The sequence below is a fragment of the Danio rerio genome, chromosome 24 (genome assembly GCF_052040795.2).
Source record: "Danio rerio strain M-AB ecotype USA chromosome 24, GRCz13ab, whole genome shotgun sequence".
Lineage (NCBI taxonomy): Eukaryota > Metazoa > Chordata > Actinopteri > Cypriniformes > Danionidae > Danio > Danio rerio.
Window position 1 is genome coordinate 10,638,295 of NC_141044.1, and position 22,530 is coordinate 10,660,824.

Here is a 22,530-nt window from a genome sequence, read left to right on the forward strand (position 1 = left end):
AATCACTTGAAGTAATAATTCTTTGATTATTACACATTAAAACAGACTCTCTGTCCCTACTGCCAGTCATTATTTCTTATTTATTTATTACAGGCCTAAACCAGCACACATTTAGCAGAGTCTTTAAGGGGATTAAAGTACCATATAGATTTACAGAGTATATAATATATATGTAGACAGTAATCAACATATGAAGTGGATTATAAATACGTTTACTTCTACAACATGACTGTTGTTGAAAAACAACTTTGATGAAAGGTTTACACACACGCACATACATGAATAATGTTATCATTATTGCACACCCCTACATTTGTTACTATTGTTCTGTTGAGTTTACATCAAACGCAGAAGACCGCTTCACTTGCTTTATTTTGATTTTCACCTCACAAATTTACCATTGGAGTTCAATAATTTGAATTTGCGTTGTCGTCAAGATTGAGGCGAATTCCATGCATTTGGCATGGTGGCTGAGAGAGCTTAACATGCTGCAATTTATGAAAACGCATGCAGTTTCAAAAAACGGCATCAAATTGAGGAAAGATCACAGCATACCTGCTGCATTTCCTCACAACGCAAACATTTCACGTAAATGCACAGCATTTTCTTTTAATGCAAACATTTTACGAAACATTTTACTACATTCTCAACGCAGACATTTTATGCAAATGCACTGCATTCTCACAACACAAACATTTTACGAAAACACGCACTCACAACGCAAACATTTTACGTAAATGCACTGCATTTTCACAACCAAACAATTTACGAAAACGCGCTGCATTTTCTCACAACGCAAACAATTTACGAAAACGCGCTGCATTTTCTTACAACGCAAACAATTTACAAAAACGCGCTGCATTCTCTCACAACGCAAACAATTTACGAAAACGCGCTGCATTTTCTTACAACGCAAACAATTTACAAAAACGCACTGCATTTTCTCACAACGCAAACAATTTACGAAAACGCGCTGCATTTTCTCACAACCCAAACAATTTACAAAAACGCGCTGCATTTTCTCACAACGCAAACAATTTACAAATATGCGCTGCATTTTCTCACAACGCAAACAATTTACGAAAACACGCTGCATTTTCTCACAATGCAAACATTTTACAAAAAAAAAAGGCACTGCATTTTCTCACAACGCAAACATTTTATGTAAATGCACTACATTTTCACAACACAAACAATTTACGAAAACAACATTCTCACAACACAAACATTTTATGAAAGCGCACTGCATTTTTTCACAATGCAAACAATTTACAAAAACGCGCTACATTCTCACAACGCAAACATTTTACGAAAACGCGATGCATTCTCACAACGCAATCACATTACAAAAACGCGCTGCATTCTCACAACGCAAACATTTTACGAAGACGCTGCATTTTCTCACAACACAAACATTTAACGAAAACATGCTGCATTCTCACAATGCAAACAATTTACGAAAATTTTGCATTTTCTCACAACAGAAACATTTTAAGAAAACGTGTTCTCAGAATGCAAACATTTCACAAAAACGCGCTGCATTTTCTCTCAACACAAACATTTTACGAAAACATGGTGTATTTTTTTATAACACAACGGAAATGTTTCAAGGAGACAATAAAATGTTACAGAATATTAAAATAAACAAACAGAAAAACTCGCTCTTCAAAGATCACCTACAACTTCACTGACTAGTTACGCCACAGCGGTGTCAATTATATTTTTGGGTCCCCTTGACACTTTTCCATTGTGATCCATTCTTCGTGTGTTGTTAGACAATGCAGCGCGTTTTCATTAATTGTTTGTGACGTGAGAAAATGCTCTGCGTTTTCTAAAAATGTGTTTGCGTTGTTACGATTTCCAGCACGTGTGCTGTCAAACCGATGAAAATCTTTTCTCAATTTGCTAGCGTTTTTTGTAATTGCACGCGTTTTCATAAATTAAAGCACATTAATCGCTCTCAGCCAACCGTGGTACATGGTAAATGCGTTTGCATTGGCTTTGTGTTACTTGCACAGACACAAATTCTGCATTTGGAGTGAACCAAGTATTAATCTTAAATTTGAGCAGTTAAAGTCTGACTTATGTTGAAACCATGTTATGTTTACGTGTTCTTAACCGACACCGAAAGCTACAATAATGTGCATCAATCTCATTAACAGGCAGCTGGTGGTACACAAGGATGCCAAGAAGACTTCAAGACTTCTTCATAGTTAGCTCATTTTGAAGTTAAGCAACTACTTGCACTTTTTGTTGTTGTTTTTTGTTTTCTGCTCATCAGATTTTTGTATTTATGAATGACAGATTAACTCAAAGTATCTTTCATTATCTTTTCAACATACAAGAAAAAAAGATAACCATTGGTTATGTAAAATGATTTTTCAAGAACTGGAAGACATCATTTGAGAAAATATGAATAAAATATTATGATTTACTTGAGTCTCTAACTTTAATTAACACGATACGTAAGAAATGAAACAGAGAACAGCTTAAGCCCAACATTTGTTTAATAAACGCATTAATCCATTCATAATGTGCTTAGTTTACTTGCATCTGCATATACAAGCACCACTTTCCTCAAGTAAAACATACAGTAGTTTTGATAGTTCTATTTAGTAAGTTGACAAAATATGTTGAAAAATCAAGTAAATAGCTGAAATATGGAATATAACAGGTTCTATATTTGAAATACTGGATCAGATGATTATCAGAAACGATTCATGCTTTCACAAAAGCTCAAATAAATAGTCCATGGTGTGTGTACAGTATATATAGTGTTAGAGTGATTGTCAAACCTAACGAACTCCATAACGCTCTTTGCAAAGGTACCAAATCAGAGCAATGTGCAGTAAATACAAAAATAAATCAATTGAAATATACAACTTGAAGTGATAGTTCACCCAAAAATGAAAATAAATATTTTAAAAGAAAGCTCTAACTCGCTGACTTCCATTGCAGGGAAAAAATACTATGGAAGTCAACGGTTACAGGTTTTCAGCATTCTTCAAAATATTTCCTCTTGTGTCCAACAGAAAAAAGTTTGGAACCCCTTGAGGATGAGTTTTTTCCATTTTGTTTGATGAACAATGCCTTTAAATCTAGTCTGTGCCCCCAAGTGAGTAAAATAAATCCCTCTTAAGCAAGTTCTAATTCACTTAAGATGTAAATATTTATTGTGCGTCTCAAGGCAAGAGGAAAACACATCTCGCGGCCAAAGTTTAGCAAGTAACATTTCTGTCCCTAAAACAGATTACAAGTCCATTTTGATGCATTCTTTCTCCCAAAACAAAAGAGATTATATTCAGATGCGAGTGCTTTGCACGGAACTTTGGAAGACGTCCGTGTGTGTAAATATGCAAAAAGTGCAGGAGTGCGTACTGTATGTTGCAGACATGCAAATCTGCTCCTGCTTCCTCATACAAGCAGCAGTCAATCTGACAGTTCCAGAGATTGTAGAAACAAAGATATTAATAGAACTAAATAAAGTACTTGTTATCAAAAATCCATGTATTGCTGCAAATGTCCACCTCTTCTTCAGCATATCCAAATGAAATCACTGATCTGCTCTTTCCGCTTCCTGAACACCATCATCAGAAATGACATCCAGCTCTGCTCTGGAAGCGACATCAGTGATCGGCGCCGAATTGTCCTCCACAACCACTTCTGCTTCAGGGGTTTTCTTCTGAAAACAGAAGTTTAGAAATATGGGTATTGCAGAATGGATACTGAATGTGTATTATTTTTAAAGTCTAGGAGTAATTTGATGCCCATACTCCTGATCTGCAAAGTTGCATTCACATTTACAGTGCATCCGGAAAGCATTCACAGCGCTTCACTTTTTTTTTTTTTTTTTTATGTTACAGCCTTATTCCAAAATGGATTATATTTATTTATTCCTCAAAATTCTGCACACAATAGCCCATAATGACAATGTGAAATGAAGAGTTTTTGAAATTGTTGCAAATTTATTAAAAATAAAAAAGCTGAAAAATCACATGTACGCAAGTATTCACAGCCTTTGCTCAATACTTTCTTGATGCACCTTTGGCAGCAGTTACAGCCTCAAGTCTTTTTGAATATGATGCCACAAGCTTGACACACCTGTCTTTGGGAATTTTTGCCCATTCCTCTTTGCAGTACCTCTCAAGCTCTATCAGGTTGGAGGGGAAGCGACAGTGGACAGCCTTTTTCAGATCTCTTTAGAGATGTTGAATAGGATTTAGGTCTGGGCTGTGGCTGGGCCACTCAAGGACATTCACAGAGTTGTTGTGAAATCACTCCACTGATATTTTGGCAGTGTGCTTTGTGTCATTGTCCTGCTGGAAGATCAACCCTCACCCCAGTCTGATGTCAAGAGCACTCTGAAGCAGGTTTTCATTCAGGATGTCTCTGTACATTGCTGCATTCATCAAGTTTCTTTGACTTGGTTTTCTCTAAACGTAACGCCTGGCATTCACTACAAAGAGTTCAATTTTAGTCTCATCAGACCAGAGTATTTGGTTTCTTATGGTCTGAGAGCGCTTCAGATGCCTTTTGGCAAATTCCAGGCAGGGAGTGGCTTCCGTCTGGACGCTCTACCATACAGGCCTGATAGATGGATTGCTGCGCAGATGTTTGTCCTTCTGTAAGGTTCTCTCTCTAAGAAGAACGCTGGAGCTCAGACAGAGTGACCATCGGGTTATTAATCACCTCCCTGACTAAGGCCCTTCTCCCTGATCACTCAGTTTAGATTGCCGGCCAGCTCTAGTAAGAGTCCTGCTGGTTCCAAACATCTTTCACTTACGGATGATCGAGGCCACTGTGCTCATTGGAGCTTTCAGAGCAGGAGAAATATTTGTGCAACCTTCCCCAGCCTTGAACCTCGAGACAATCCTGTCTCTGAGGTCTACAGACAATTCCTTTGTCTTCATGCTTGGTTTGTGCTTTGACATGCACTGTCAACCCTGGGACCTTACGTAGACAGTTGTATGCCTTTTCAAATCATGTCCAATCAACTGAATTTACCACAGAAGAACTCTAATGAGGCTGCTGAAACATCAAGAATGATAAGTGGAAAAAGAATGTACCTGAGCTCAATTTAGAGCTTCACAGCAAAGACTGTGGATACTCATGTACCTGTGATTTTTCAGGTATTTTTTTTTTTATTGGCTACAAAAAAAAAAAAAATTCAACTTGTCATTATGGGGTATTGTGTTTAGAATTTTAAGGAAATAAATCATTGGAATCCATTTTGGAATAAGACTGTGACATAAAAAAAATGTGGAAAAAGGGTAGCACTGTGAACACTTTCCAGATGCACTATATTTTAAAGCAGGGTTGTCCAAACTTGGTCCTGGAGGGCCGGTGTACTGCAGATTTTAGCTCCAACTTGCCTGAACACATCTGTAAGGATGTTTCTAGAAAGCCCAGTAAGAGCTTAATTGGCTAGCCCAGGTGTGTCTAATTGGGTTTGAAACTAAACTTTGCAGGATACCGGCCCTCCAGGACAGAGTCACCCTTGCTTTAAAGGATCAGGAAAGCCTTAACTAAATTTTCTAATTATACAGATGTGTGGGTGTTGAAAGTCAATGGGCTCTATGCACAACTAGTGTTTTTGAGCCAACGATAAACTTGTGGTGAACGGTTATTGTCACGATTTTTAAAATTTCATAAGGTTTCTTTAACAGCATCAATGTTGTAATGTAATTAAAATACAATCAATTACATGGGCCCTATCATACACCCAGCGCAGTGTGGCGCATGGCATGGCGCAATAGTCTTTTGGTAGTTTCAGCTTGGCGCAAGAGTCATTTTAAGGCGTTGCGCTATGCTGTTTATATAGCAAATGCATTAGCGCTCATTTGTGCGCCCATAGGCGTTCTGGTCTAAAAAGGAAGGCGTTCTGAGGCGGACCGCTGGTGCATTGCTATTTTGAGAAACTATAATAGATTTTTCATTAGACCAAAACTAACCCGGTCTACACTCCGGTGCAGAGTTGCGTTTCGCTTACGCACTGCTTAATACGCACAAGAGAGCAATAGGCAAATATCTTTACATATGAAAAAAATTAAATATTAAGGATATATATAGGATATAATAAGAATAGATATAGAATATAAATATAAAGGATTAAAATATTACAAAACATATTATTTTCTAGCCTACATAAATATGAAAAATCACTGCTTTTATGTCTTCTTCATCTCGGGAGGCTTTTTCAGTTCATTCATAACAATTTGCTTTTGTATAATGGTATTATTATTAGCAATATTATTTATTATATCCATATTTATATTTGTTTTATTAAAAACAAGCTTAGATTTGCCCACCTGTCAGGTTTCAGACCATATCGGGCACAGCATGTGTTTTAGGATATAACTCAGGTTTTTGAGCACATTTTGTTATTATTATTCATTTATTCGTTTGCTGGAAATTAGAACTGAATTTAGAAATCGTTTTGAAACAAATCTTTGTGCTTAACAAACACATTTATTTATTTATAGACTAATTGATGTCTGTGCATAAAGGTTTCCCTATCCAAGAGCGAATGTGAAAGTAGTTCCATTATCTCTCATTCTCACGCAGTAGATGCTCTGTTTAACAGTTTTCTTTTAAAAAACTGTCAACTGTTTGCTTGTGAAATGCTAATTTTTTCCAATTAGACTTACTTTGCGTCCTGTAAATAGCGAATGCGCTCTTGGCGCGACTCAGCTAGCTCTTAAAGGGAATGGGAGATGAAACTCTAATTGGTTTATTCTCAAAACACACCTATAACTTATTAAGAAAATAAAGTCAACCCTTTTAGACCAGGCGCCGCAGCGCAAGGCAGATTTCCCGTCCTTAAATGAGCAAAAACGCGTCCTGACACGCCTTGAAAGCGTTTGCGCCCTGCGTTTTGCACTCTGCGCATGGACCGTCAAAATAGAGCCCATGGACTTAAGCATTCATTTAGTTGTTCAAGCGTCAAACGAGATAAAAGTCCATGTAAATGCTACTGCAGTCAGTAGCAGCAGGCTAGCGCAGATATGGCAGGGAAACAGGGATTAAAATTGTTACATTGTGGCTCTTTGTTCTTGGTGCAGTTCGCTTTCACACAGCAACCGTTCTAAACGTACCAAAATAGCTAAAACAAGTCACGTGTGAGTAAACTCAAAACGGTTTATTTTGCAAAGTCCCGCTCAGCTGTCATGCATCCTTATTTACGTTAAGACAATGAATAATAAGACAATATAAGCAATGTGAAGACCGGGGGGTTTGGTGGCGTTTGACAGGGTGCTTGCAACGTGTCTAAAGAGCGAAGAGGGATGCGGTGGGGAGGAGTGAGATAGGTGCACCATGCATTTGAGGACTGGGAGGAAGACGCACAATTTCCGGGAGATTATCACTCATTTGCAGGCATCTGGGAGTCTCTGTGCATTTGCGGGAGACTCACGGAACTTCCAGGACACTTGGAATGTCTGGAATGACCTCCCGCCCTACTCGTTATTCTCTCTTCATATAGCCGTATGCTTATTACATATCCATAAAACACTGTGATATAGACGGGCTCGGATCGTATCACTACAATCGATCTACTCCAGAGTTTGCTTCAATCGAGCCGAGACCACCTCATTCAGGCAATCTCAGGCCAGACTGTTTTGGTGCCGATTCGAGCATGATTGCGGACCGCGCTAACTAGGGAAACAAGAACAAAAGTCTAGGTGTGAAAGCAGCCTGAGACCCACTTAATATTGTATATCTATCAGGCAGTGAGGATCACTGTTTTTTAAAGAAAGTAGATCTTAAACACGGCAGTTTTGTAATGGCAAGACAGTTCACCAGCAGCGCTTGGACTGGCTGACTAAAAATTTAAAGTCAGCGCATACTGTATACCCCATAAAGGTAGCATTAGCATCTGCTTGCTTTAATTTCATTAGAATAACTGGTTTAAAATCTAAAAGTGGTGGTGCCATAGTTTTGACCACCAGCTATCCTTAGCATGTGATGTTTCAAATGCTTCGTAGCAACAAATGATTTTGTGAAGCAATTGGCTTAATTGTGTTAAAGCTTTGCTTTTCCCATGACTGGTCTGATGACTCCTCACCTGTTGTCGATAAACATAGCAGGCAGCAATTGCGACCATGGTGGACTCTCCCACAAATCCTGCTAATAAAGACCCAACGCCAAGTGTAGCACCATGAATCCTGCAAAAAAAAAAAAAAATAGATCAGCTGAAAAAAATTAGATTTTTATGACCCTATGATTGTTCTAAGAGTCATTTCATTAGCATTACTTAATGATAAAATGTAATAACGTTGAAAGTTATATAAAAGTTAATTTGATAAGTATCATTGTCTTAATTAAATACATTTTCGATCACTAATATAGGGATGCCCAAACTCGGTCCCCTTTAGCTCCAACTTCCTTCAACACACCTGCCTGGAAGTTTTTGAATACCTAGAAAGAGCTTGATTAGCTGGTTCAGGTGTGTTTAACTTAGGTTGAAACTAAAATATGCAGGACACTGTCCCTCCAGGACTAAGTCTGTGCACCCCTGCACTAATAGTTTAACCATTAAAGGGATCGTTCAGCCAAAAATGAAAATTTGCTCAATTACTGACCATTCACTTGTTCCAAACATGTATCGGTTGCTTTATTCTGATGAGCAGTAAAGATGATATTTTGAAGAAAGCTGAAAACCTGTAACATCTGACCTCCATTGTTGTTTTTCCTACTATGGAAGTCAATGGTTACAGGTTTTCAGCTTTCTTCAAAATATAGCATTTACTGCTCATCAGAATAAAAAAACTCAAAAAAAAGTTTGAAACCACAAGAGCAAATTTATAAGCATTGAATTGAATTCAGTTAAATTTTAAAAGAAAAAAAATTGTAAGGCCCTGCGTTTTAATGTTGTGAACTGTTGCACATCATTTTAATAATAAAGCTTATTTTTTACTGTTGCTGCAGCCGTCTGCTTTAGCTGTGGAGCTGAGCCATAATCAATTCACTAAATGCGTGATAAACATAAACATTCAGAGGCATGAGAATTAATTGCTTCACAAATCATACCGAGCTGAGGAGCACATTCAGATGATATTTAAATGATACATTTAAGCATATTTGCAAGGTTCAACTATATACCAACCCCATATAAGGTAGCACGAGAAGACTGGTGATGAGCACAATGATGCGCAGAACTGAACTTGGTGCCAGCACAAACGTTTTCTTTAGCGTCATAAACCAGCCTGTCAGATGAGCTCGAATCGTAACTGTACACAAAGAAACAAGGTCGCATTGACTTAATGCAGAACAAATTAGAAATTAGAATAAAGTTACATGTCAAAAGCTCATTTTACAATTCCCCCTGAGTTAAGCAGTTGAGTTTTACCATTTTTAAATCGATTCAGCCATTCTCAAAGTATGGCTGGAGCTCTTTTAGCTTAGCATAAATTATTGAATTGGATTAGACCAATGAAGCAAGTGCAATGATATAACATAGTGCTCTTACCAAGATGGGAACTATTTTCAAGAGCTGCATAATATCATTGCTTCCATGGTCCCATAGCAAAGATAACAGATTATTACACAAGATTGAGAGTATAGTTACTAGCCATATTGGTCTACAAAATAATTAATTTTGTCTGTCTTACCACACGATGTAACTACAGAAGAATAAAGCTTTAAATAGAAAAGTCATCATCAAAACATTTTTAGAAATCTAAAAAAAAATGCTAATGGTCTAATCCGATTGAATTATTTATGCTAAGCTAGGCTAAAAGTGCTCTGGCCAGACAAGGAGACTTGCTGAATGGATTGAAAAATTGCATAACTCTGGGTGACTTAAAATGAGCCCATTTAAAAAAAAAAAACAAAAAAACAAAGTATTGCTTTAACCTTACCTGGCACAGGAAAAAAAGAAAAGACTCTCAGTGGCATGATGCAGAGCTCTGCAAAGTCCATATCAACTCCAATGACATCTACCAGGATACGCTCAGAAACATGAGGACTCCAGAAAACAATGAAACACATCTGGCAAACAGAAACACAAATATTAACAGAAGTCAAATGACTTGTTTACTCGGTTTGTCTTTGTGTTATGATGCTTTAAAACCATCTATTAGGAGAGTAAACAAGAACTTGCCACTTTATTAGGTGCAACTGCTTGTTACCGCAAATTTCTAATCAGTCAATCTAATCAGCAACTTAAAGCATTTAAGCATGTGGACATGGTCAAGATGATCTGCTGCAGTTTAAACAGAGCATCAGAATGGGGAAGAAAGGTGATTTAAGTGACTTTAAACATGTGAAACCTTGAGGCGGATGGGCTACAGCAGCAAAAGACCACACCGGGTGCCACTTGTTAGCTAAGAACAGAAAACTTGACAATTCAAACAGGCTCACTAAAATTGGACAATAGAAGATTGGAAAAACGTAGTCCTGGTCTGATGAGTCTCAATTTCTTCTACAACGTTCGGATGGTAGGGTCAGAATTTGGTGTCTATAACATGAAAGCATGGATCCATCCTGCCTTGTATCAATCGTTCAGACTGATGGTGGTGGTGTGTGAGGGGGATATTTTCTTTGCAAACTTTGGGCACATTAGTACCAACTGAGCATCGTTTCAGGACCCGAGTATCGTTGCTGACAATGTTCATCCCTTTATGACCACAGTGTACCCATCTTCTGATGGCTACTTCCAGCAGAATAACGTGTAATGTCAAGGCGTGAATTATCTCAGACTGGTTTCTTGAACATGACAATGACTTTACTGTACTCAAATGGCCTCCACAGTCACTAGATCTCAATCAAATAGAGCACCTTTGGGATATGGTGGAACAGAAGATTCAGATCAAGGTTTTGCAGCCGATAAATCCGTAGCAACTGTGTGATGATTGCATGTTAATATGAAGCAAAATCCCTGCGAATCCCTGTTTCCAGTACCTTGTTGAATTTATGCCACAAAATATTAAAGGTAGTTTTAAAGGCAAAAGGGGGACCAACGTGGTACTAGTAAGGTGTACCTAATAAAGTAGCAGGTGAGTATATATTAATACTTTAAGTTATCTTTAAGTTATCTTATTAAAGTCTCAAATTACAGTTTAATATGTTTAAATGCAATTGTGATGGCGAAGTTTATTTTTCTTGAGTCGTTTGTGTCAGATTTAAGGTCTGTGTGAACCGGAGGTTGCTTGAGTTAGAATTACATCAAAATACTTGAGTAGGCTGGGGGTCTTTCTTTTGTGCATCATTCCCTAAAGTAGAAACTACCGATAAGAGAGGATATTATTATGCAATTGCTATGGAAGCTCTCAGGTTGACATCAACAGAAGCACTACCCCTCCAAATGTGGAAGCAAATGCTCAGACTTTTATTGAAGATTACAAAAACCAAGCATTTTTGGAGTGGATTAACTTGCACGGATGTGATAACAATGTGAGCTAGCAAAATAAAAAAATGGTAACTTTTGATTTTAAGCAGACTTTTAAGCTTTACTAGCACCAACAAAACAAACAAAAATGTGCTCCATGTAAACACTCTCATTATACTGTCCCCTCGGATGTGCCAGTTCATTTTAAATGGGTCTTTATGATGAGACTCTTCTCACTCCAGCAAGAAAAGATTATACAACAATCTCACAGCAAGCCTACTCAACGCCCTGCCTACAGGCATTCCTCTCATCTGGCACAATCCAATCTGACAAAGGCCTGGCATGCCTGTGTTTACAGAGAAAGATCCTCCACATCTGACTAAGTTAAAGGCGATGGGCTTGAGTCAGATAATGTGGCCTTTACTTTGATCTTCACTGCTCATGTCTCACCACATCTCTACCCACAAATGCTTTAGTATTCTTAGGGGTTGATTTATATGACAGTGTCTTTAGCCAAAAATTATAAACTTTTTAACTCCCATTTGGTGACTGAAAATGTATTATTCTGAAAATGGGTTTCAAAGGGGAAATGTCTGTGTAAACGCTTAACAACAAGATTCTTTGAAAATGATAATGTCAAGACTTGTAGGTTTGAAATTGGTAAATCTCAGTGCCCTTAAACACTGTTCAGTTGACTTTACTAAAAGGGAGTAAAACATGGTCTTAAAATATTAAGTAAATGACATTTGTGCATATTAATAAAAAGTCAAGTCAACCTAATGGTTTCAAGCTACATTATTTATTATTTGCAGCATTTAAGCTCAATATACTGTAGATGCAAAAAATCTAAACAATTAAAATAAAATGACTATTCTATTATTTATTTCTTTAAAAAAAGAAATTTTCAAATAAAATAATTTTTAAACATTTTTTTGATGTCAAGAAATGTCAAGAAGAGACATCATTATGACAACCGTCGTGCTTGATTTGTGTAATGCAGTATTGCAAACAACTCAAAATGGAGTTTCCTACTTCTAGAACAGTTCTAGAAGTTGGATATATGACCTGTGAACTTGGGACAAATTGAAGAACTTAGCAAGACATGCAATTTGAAATCTATTGACATATAGCAGCTAGATTTGCTTCAGCGACATTAGCGCAGAGCTAATTAGACTTAACCAAAGGTGTAGTGAAAGTAGGAATTTAATGTGCTTAAAATCGATAAATGGGTTCATTGAACTCTTTTCCTGCAGTAATGAGAGAAACCGATTCTCTGCCATTGACGAGTTATATGGCAATCTGTGTTTTAGGTATATTATGGATGGGAAAGACCTAATGCATGTCTGGAGTGAGGTCCCTGACGTCAGATGCTCCTGGGAGTAAAATCTGAGAGAAAGTAGGATCATGGATAAAAATACAAGCTATACAACCTTCAATTGGCTTTTAGATCTTGATAAAGAAGAAGCAAAAATATATATATATAATAAAATAAAAATAAATAATAATAATAATAATAATAATAAAATAAATACTATTATATATATATATATATATATATATATATATATATATATATATATATATATATATATATATATATATATATATATATATATATATATATATATATATATATAGACACACACACACACACACACATTAAAAAAAAGAAAAATAACCTTTTGTTTTTTTTTTTAAATGTCTAATGGTAAATCATATTAAACGTTTACTATCTTAGGTCGGTAAGAATTACCCAAATTATTTACATTTGCTAAATGCCTGACTTATGAGAGAATTAAATTTTTTTTTTTTTTTTTGAGAATTTTTTATTAATTTCTAGACAGTCAAAATTTTACATACATTTCCTTGGTAATTTTTTATCTTTGCTTTTATACTGTATAACTTTGACCAAATGTTTCGGGTATCCTTTCACAAGCTTCTCACAATAGTTTGAAGGAATTTTGGCCCATTCCTCCTGACAGAATTGGTGTAACTGAGTCAGATTTGTAGGTTGTCTTGCTCGCACAAGCTTTTTCAACTCTGACCACACATTTTCTATAGGATTGAGATCAGGGCTTTATGATGGCCACTCCAAAACATTCTCTCTGTTGTCCTTAAAGCACATTTTAACTAATTTGGCAGTATGCTTAGGGTCATGATCTGTTTGGAAGCCCCATTCGTGGCCAAGGTTTAATTTCCTGGCTGATGTCTTGAGATGTTGCTTCAGTATTTCTACATAATGTTCTTTCTTCATGATGCCATCTATGCTGTGAAGTGGACCAGTCCCTCTTGCAGCAAAACAGCCCCACAACATGATGCTGCCGCCCCAATATTTCACAGTTAGGATGGTGTTCCTAGGCTTGTAAGCTTTCCCTTTTGTCCTCCAAATGTAACACTGGTCATTTTGGACAAACAGTTCAATCTTAGTTCCATCAGACCACAGGACACGTCTCCAAAAAATATTCTTTTCCCAGTGTAATTTAGCAAATTGTAATCTGGCCTTTTTGTTGATTCTGACTTGTTGATTTTTCCATGTTGTCACAAAAGGAGGCAGTGTGTTTGAGGTTTTTCTTAAATACAATTCTACAGTTGTGCCACTAATTAACTCAAATGTTGTCAATTAGCCAATCAGAAACTTACAAAACCCTGACACCATTATCTGAGCTTTTTTAGAGGCATAATAATCTTATTGTTAGTTTTGTAACTCGACTTTCAAGAAAACAATTTCTCAAAAAAATATCTCTCTCATTTTTCTCCTATTAAGCATAACAGAAACAAAATTGATCATCCTAACTTACCTAAAATTTAAAAAATAAAAATAAATAAAAAATAAAATTAATAAAAATTAAAACCTTATTTTAAGCTAATTGCTGTCCTGTATTTGTACATCCCGATGTTTACAGGTATGCTCTCAAACAGCAAAACAAGCAAACTAAAAAAAATAAAAACTTATGCAAAAAATCTGTTTGTCATTCGGTTGCTGACAGATGTTCACTGTAAGGTGTTTTGATATGTTATTTGTACTATTATGAAACAAGAAGTAAGACAGCTGCCAAATATCTTCAGGCTGTTTTGAGTTTTTCTCCACTAGTGGCACGGGTTTTACAGTAGAGCTATACAAAAAAAAAAAAAAAGTGGGTGTGCGAGATCTACAAACATGCGCTTTTAATTTTAATTTGATCTGAACATCTAATCCATAATTACACAACACACACCTTAAAGTCAAGTAATGAAAAACAAAATGTTCAAAACTTTGAGATGGACAAATAATCTCTTTGGTTTATTCTGCTGTTTTTATTTTTTAACATATACACGTTTATAGTCACTGGTCAATTTTGCTTGTACACGATAAAGTATAACTTTCTCTCCATGTGCAACACTATTACATTTGACAAAAATAGCTTGACAAATATAAACCTTACAAGTCTACTAATAGGACAGTAGTGCAACTAAATGCAAAGGCTTCTATACGCTCATCTAATGAATGACAACACAGTGCAGTGGATTATAACACAAATATATGTTGATTAGTTTTTATCTTTTTGGCTACTTTTTAGTCTTGTAATTTTTCGGCAACAATCATGCGCTGTTCATTTATTACATAGGTGAATCAGAGTGTGTACATTCTTGATTTTCAGTCACATTACTAGTGCAGACAACCTGTCAAGTTTCGGTTTGTGTCAAACTTTAGGTAACACATATTAGCCCCGTTGTGTCATTGACAAAATGAACACTGCTATTGTAACATCTGTTTCCACCTACTGCTGTTTTGGTTTCTGTGTACAGGCCCTGAGGTAAGAGCATGACAAGTAAACAGTTGAAAAAGGGGTTTATTACTTGTATGGCATGTGAAAAACGCAAGTTTTTCCAGGAGCAGGAGAAAATTCAGTTGGGTCGTTTCTTTATTTAGTTTTATATGTGTGCGTTTTGAAATGGATATATTTATCTGACCAACTTAATTCTTTATGCTTTCCAAAAATTTAAACACAACATTATGAAAAATACACTCACCATCCACTTTATTAGGTACACCTTACTAGTACCAGGACCCCTTTTTGCTTTCAGAACTGCCTTAATCCTTTGTGGCACGGATTCAACAAGGTACTGGAATTATTCCACAGAGATTTCTGTCCATATTTGACACGATAGCATCACGCAGTTGCTGCAGATTTGCTGGCTGCACATTTATGATGCGAAACTCCATCACATCCCAAAGATGCTCTATTGGATTGAGATCTGGTGACTATGGAGGCTTTCCGAGTACGGTGAGCTCATTGTCATGTTAAAGAATCCAGTCTGAGATGATTCACACTTTATGACATGGCATGTTATCCTGCTGGAAGATGGGTACATTGTGGTCATAAAGGGATGGACATGGTCAGCAGCATTACTCGGGTATGTAGGCTGTGGCGTTGGCATGATGCTTAATTAGTAATAAGGGCCACAAAATGTGCCAAGAAAATATCCCCCAGACCATTACACCACCACTTCCAGCCTTAACTGTTGATACAAAGCAGGAAGATCCATGCTTTCATGTTGTTGACGGCAAATTCTGACCCTACCATCTGAATGTTGCAACAGAAATCGAGACTCATCAGACCAGGCAACGTTTTACCATTCTTCTACCGTCAAACTATGGTAAACCTGTGCAAACTGTAGCCTCAGTTTCCTGTTCTTAGCTCACAGGAGTGGCACCCAGTGTGGTCTTCTGCTGCTGTAGCCCATCTGCCTCAAGGCTGGACGTGTTGTGCATTCAGAGATGCTCTTCTGCATATCTTGGTTGTAACGGGTGGTAATTTGAGTTGCTGTTTCCTTTCTATTAGCTGGAACCAGTCTAGCCATTCTCCTCTGACCTCTGGCATCAACAAGGCACTGGATAGTTTCTTTTTTCAGACCATTCTCTGTAAACCCTAGAGATGGTTGTGCGTGAAAATCCCAGAAGATCTGGAGTTTCTGAAATTCTCAGACCAGTCCGTCTGGCACCAACAACCATGCCACGTTCAAAGTCACTTAAATCCCCTTTTTTACTCATTCTGATGCTCAGCTTGATCTGCAGCAGATTGTCTTGACCATCTCTACATGCCTAAATGCATTGACTTGCTGCCATATGATTGGCTGATTAGAAATTTGCATTAACGAGCAGTAAAATGCAATTAAATGAATATTAAAAGTGTAATGGTAATCGCCAAACCAAAGAGAGGGCATACAATTGCAGAAAATTAGATTTTGCCACATGCAACAGAGTTTGTCAAGGAATTATTTGAAGAGGATGAAGGGATGATGTGAGGGATCAGCTTTGTGCTTGACTTGAGGATGAAATGCGTCTTGCTCTGACAAAGATCTCTCCAGCTATAGACCCAATTATTGCTCACTGCCAGTAGCAATCCTCACACTGATTATTAAAGCATAGCAAATAACATGCAAGTATTAAATTGTAATAGCCTATATTATATCTTTCCCTTAAACACCAGAGTGTATACTGATAATTTTGTCATTGAATAACAAAATAGGCCAATACAATATTAAATCAGTATTGGCCTACTGATGTTTTGCTTTTATAATTTACATTAGGCTATTATATGTGCATAAACGGATCTAGATATAGTAATAATACACATACACTTTTTTTGAAAACAACATTTTTGACGTCCTTACTGAAAACTAATGAGTGGTAATAGAGCTTACAATGTCTTCCAGGGGAAAAGGGGGTCTCAGGCAAAAAAAGGTTGGAAATCACTGCTTTAAAATGTTAACTATTCCTTTAATAGCATAACTGATAATCAGCAGCCATTACTTCTGAATGCTCAAAAATTATTCTAATATGCAAATTTTCCACTAATGTACAAGGAACGCTGTTTATTTCCCCAAGTGTTTCTAAAAATATATATATATTTACCAAACATCATAACTGCCTCGAACTGATCAATTAAATACATTTTTTCTAAATTTAAGTATTTAAAAAAGTTGTGGTGTTTATTAAAATATCTTACCGCTAAAGAGAGAATAAAACAGCAAAGGGTGAACTTCTTGATATGTGATTTGGTGACCATCACACCACTGGTCAACTTATTGGTCGGGTTATTCTGTTTAAAAAAAAAGAAAGAAATACAGTTACTCAAATGTTAGTTATTCTCAAAAACAACAATTGTTAATTTAATAAACAAAAAGATAATCATGTGAAAGAATTATTCAATATAATAAAAAAGAAATATTCAATATAATACAATTAAATTGTTATTATTATTATTATTATTACTATTATTATTATTATTATTAATAATAATAATAATAATAATAATCAACAACAATCCAAAACATCTAAAACCACGAAACCAAAACCTTTGCTAAAACCAAAGTGTTGTCTTTCAGGTCAACAGGAAGAACATTGTGTTCTAGTGATGGCAAAAACACATTTTCAAGTTACAAAACAAGTTCTCAGCAATACTTTACTCAAACATGCCAACACAACCACACAATTAAAACCTGAAGGCTCTTAAGACACAGACATCTGATATTAGTTATGTCTGTAATCGGTCTAAAGGGCAAAACCTAAACAAGTTGAATCAGGCACATCTTAGTCTGACTGTTGCAGGCCTTTAAATGGTCCATAATTACAGGTCTGCAAGATGAGGCATTTTATAGTGAATGCCAGTCATCATGTGTTGAGCAAAACAAATTTCCTGAACCTTAAGGCAAAAAAAAAAATCCAATTTTTTTTTGAAGAAGTAAACAGGTTTTTTCTTTTGGTTGTGGTGGTGGTAAAAAATTTTTTCTTTTTTTATTTAGGGTAAATTTTAGGAGAAACCCATTACTTACCATATCGAAAGCTGGATACACTGCACGTAGTTCTGTCAACCACCCATAGGGCATGTGACCCACTGGATACGTTGCTGTGAGAACTGCTACTGCCTATCAAACAAACACAATTCACTTTGAAAAGACTCTTACTATTTACTGTGGTACATAATAGTACACTAGAGAGCCGTTTACACCTGTTCACTTTATACATTTGTTCTGATCTGATTGTGAAAAGAGCAGAGATGTAAACGCCCCGAAACACATTTAAATATGATCGCTCAAACCAATTCACGAGATGATCCAGGATGCATTCCAGATGAATGTGAAAAACAAACATGCAAGTGTGTTGAGCTACATTATATGGTATAGTCAGATGTAGTAGTGCTAATGCAATGCCACAGATGGCGTTTTGGGTTGTTTGTTTCTTTGAATTTAATTATTTCTGACCACTCATTATCCACTGAATTATAAAATTATAATGTAAATAAATATCTAATTGAAGCAATGGAGAGGAAACTAAATTACCAGCAGTTTTTAGAAGTGTATAATTAAAACATAATTTTAAGTAGGTCATTCACAAATTAATGTAAACCCTATACAGTGTTGAATGCCTTGCATGTACCTGCATGATAGAAATAGATGTTTTCTTTAGCATTTATAACCCATGGTATATCAAATAAGATATAAACCATTTGAATGTTGTGATGCCACTGGTCCATAAACATTTCTTGATTGTTATCAAACCATTTCATAACTGTAATAAGAGAATTTAAACACAGTTATCACAGTGGTTAGTGCGCTGACATATACACGGCATCTGTCTTGAAGTCGTATGATCATATCCCTGTTTGTGGACCCTCTTTGTTTTATCCTACTATCCTATCAAATAAATGCAAACATTTTTCAACTTCACAATTTTTAATGTTCAGTATGTATTTGAATAATGATGGCAGGTTCCTTTACTTGAATGCTCAGATGTGATTATCATAATTAGTAGTGTTTACAAAGTTTGAGGTTTACTGTATCATTGACATCTTACAGATGTTGATCTACCTTTACCATTGCACACACTTTGTAACATTTTATTCATCAAGTTTATGAGTCTCTTATGTTTATTTTATTAAAAAGAGATCAGATAGTTTAAATATTTTTGTTTTTGACTATTAAAACTATTTAGACTATTTAACGCAGTAATGCTAGTAAATTTAAAAAAAATGGTTAAAAAAAAAATCCTAATAATTCTAAAAAAATTGTTAAGAAAAATATTCAATAGTTATCGGTATCAAATGATATAAACCATAATATTGTGATAATTTTTTTTGCAATATTGCCCAGCCCTACACATTATATTGCATTAGATTTTGCCGGTACTACTAACTTTTATAAAGTAATAGAAAATGAGAATGAAAATGATTTAAGGCAAAAGTATGGTCTTTATCTTTCTTCATAATCGAATTCATACAAGCAACAAACTTATTTTGCAATAGCCAGAACCTATGCTCTAAATTAGAGGTGTGAACCTACACTGGTCTCACGATTCGGTTACGGTTATTATGCCATTGATTCTGTTCAATTCGGTATCGCGGTGCATTGACGATGCTTTCCGTACACAGTTTATTTTATCACAGCAGCAATTCTTGTATTAAAATGTATATTTATATTTCTATACTATTTGTAATACAATTTTGTCCTTTAATACAGTCAGATATATGAACGGAGCCTTTCTGAGCCTTGACTACAAGTTTTTACACCCCTTTGATTGGTCACACGCTTAACAGAAAGGGTTGCGATTGGCTCTTGCGTGCTGGCGCTCTTCACAGATGAGTGACACTGATAAACGGCAGCGACGATCACAGCTGATCCATGACAGACAGGGTGGAGAAAACTCTGCAGGCACGCGCCCGTGTCTGTATCCAGAAGAATCGCTGTAACAGCCGAGAGGAGAGGAGGTCAAGTAGATGCCAGCAGGTCAAATGGACCACAGTGAGAGTGAGAGAGAAATGGTGTTTAATTTCATTCTCTCAATCGCAGTGAAATAGGGGCTTCTGCTGTAAGTGTCAGTGAAAGACTATCCAGCAAACACACACACAAGTGAAATTGTGCACAGCTTCTGTGTTTTAAAGTAGTTGGAGCGTTGTAAATACCGGGGCTCGCCTCCCTCTTCATAGTAAACAATGGCTACACAGCGCATTTGAGATAAATGACATCAGTATATAATAACCGGTTATGATTATTACTGAACCATTACCGAATTGTCAGCGTCTGCATCTCGGTGCACAGAAGAAACAATTAATTTTAACACCCCTACTCTTAATGGTATAAACCGTGAGGGATTTTTAATGTATATAATCATAAACACACATCTTTACGCTCATTTGATATAATCAAGGATATTATGATTCAATGCGTTACACATCTGCAATTATTTCTCTCATGGTTCAAAGGGCCAGTGCAGACTCAACTGCTGCTCTAGGCAGAAGACTCACGTTCCCTATTCATCATACTCCGTTAACCACGATCATTACCTTACATATGAAACTATTATGGGTCTATTATGCTACAGTTACAATTGCCATTTCTGTATCATGTTATACAGTTAAAGTCAGAATTATTAGCCCGTCTGAATAATTAGCGCCAGTTTATTTATTTTTCACCAATTTCTGTTTAATAGAGGGAAGATTATTTCAGCACATTTCTAAGCATAATAGTTTTAAAAACTTAGTTCTAATAACGGATTTATTTTATCTAAATAATAAGTAAATAATATTTTACTTAATATTTTTCAAGACACTTCTATACATCTTAAAGTGACGTTTAAAGGCCTAACTAGGTTAATAAGGTGAACTAGGCAGGTTAGGGTAATTAGGCAAGTTATTGTATAGCGATGGTTTGTTCTGTAGATTATCGAAAAAAAAATTAGCTTAAAGGGGCTAATAATTTTGTCCCAAAAATATTTTTTAAAAATTAATAGCTGCTTTTATTCTAGCCGAAGTAAAACAAATAAGACTTTCTCCAGAAGAACAAATATCATCAGACATACTGTGAAAATGTCCTTGCTCTGTTAAAAACAATTTGGGAAATATTTAAAAAAATCAAATCAAAAGGGGGCTAATAATTCTGACTTCAACTGTATAAAAAGTGTAGCAAACAAGCTAGAAGACAACGAAGAAGAAAATAAATACATATAATACAAATAAAAAAATAATAATAGATGAATAAAGTGAAAAAATTTTGTCGAGATCACAAGAAGAACTACTACACATACTACTACGATGACAACTATTACGACAACAACTACAAGAATGAGTGTTAAGACGATGAATAACTACTTTATGTCAAGGTGAGAAAATAAAAGTTGCGATTCCACCAAAACGAGTTGTTATGTTGAAATCAAGAGAAAGCAAGAAAGAACAAATATTTTAAAGCATGGCCTCTTAGGACTTCCAAACAAATCAGCCAACCAATCAGAGAAAATACATGAAGTGAACAATAGCACTCACTTCAGTTGATGCAGAGCTGCCTTTCAGGTCCCGTGACACAAACAGATTGACGATGGGTCTGCTGATGCGCTGAGTAGCCAAAATCAGAGCAAGCGGCCACCAGAAGCTAAGCATCTTCTTTATGGTGGCATCACCCTGGAAGTGACCAAAAGTACACTTGATATGAATTATTTTTATTTGAATCATTACTTTTCTGCCATAATCTGTTTGATGGACGTACCCCTTGATCAGTGCTGGTGGATTCAGGGGTGATGTCGTGAACATTGCAGTAGTAGCCAAGTCCTACAATAGTAAATCGCACAAGGGCTCCCATATACAGAGCGAGAATGGGGATGAGAAGAGGCTCGAAACATTCCAGGTTACTCTGGAGGAGGATCGCCACAAATACTATCTGTGAGCGACAATATCAAATATTATTATTGAGCGAAATTGTGTACATGTTTACACACATCACAAACCTGCACAAAACTACTTGCATTCAAAGGTTACAGAAGGGATATGCTGTACCTGCTGTATGCAAATGTGCAATGCAAAAGGAGTACTCAGAATAGGGGTCAGCAGCTAGAACAGCAAAATTTGCATATACTGTACTGTTTATTACAAGTAAAGGAAGAATGCCCATATGTAGCTTAAATATTAAAATATGCTGTGATGACTCATTTTTGTTATCGCATATTTTTACAATATATTCCACTTGTTTTTATGCTTTTTTTTGTTAAGAAATATAAATAATTTAATACTTTTATATAACCACAAATATATTAAAGGGTGTCTAACATGACTATAAGGTCATTTGTGTATGTAATGTTACAAAAAAAACTATATAAAGTACTTTTTTCCCAAATTATTTTTAAAAAAAGTTGTCAACATTGATCAATCAGTGATCAGACACCAGTGCATCTGATA

General features: G+C 36.0%; 1 protein-coding gene and 1 long non-coding RNA gene across 2 annotated transcripts in view; both read right to left on the reverse strand.

Annotated features, from left to right (window-relative positions):
• Positions 1-60: 60 nt before the first annotated feature.
• Positions 61-1,479, reverse strand: LOC147837953 (uncharacterized). The gene is made up of 2 exons (XR_015524791.1): positions 936-1,479; positions 61-742 (listed from the first exon to the last, which is right to left on the reverse strand). It is a non-coding gene; the product is annotated as an uncharacterized LOC147837953 (long non-coding RNA).
• Positions 1,480-2,489: 1,010 nt separating this feature from the next.
• Positions 2,490-22,530, reverse strand: part of ankha (ANKH inorganic pyrophosphate transport regulator a) — a 38,738-nt gene continuing 18,697 nt past the window's right edge. The window contains 8 exon segments of the mRNA NM_001030259.2: positions 2,490-3,682; positions 8,063-8,162; positions 9,104-9,227; positions 9,858-9,987; positions 17,317-17,409; positions 18,143-18,235; positions 21,625-21,759; positions 21,845-22,015. Of these exon segments, the coding sequence (NP_001025430.2) occupies positions 3,554-3,682; positions 8,063-8,162; positions 9,104-9,227; positions 9,858-9,987; positions 17,317-17,409; positions 18,143-18,235; positions 21,625-21,759; positions 21,845-22,015 (975 nt within the window). The 3' untranslated portion in view covers positions 2,490-3,553.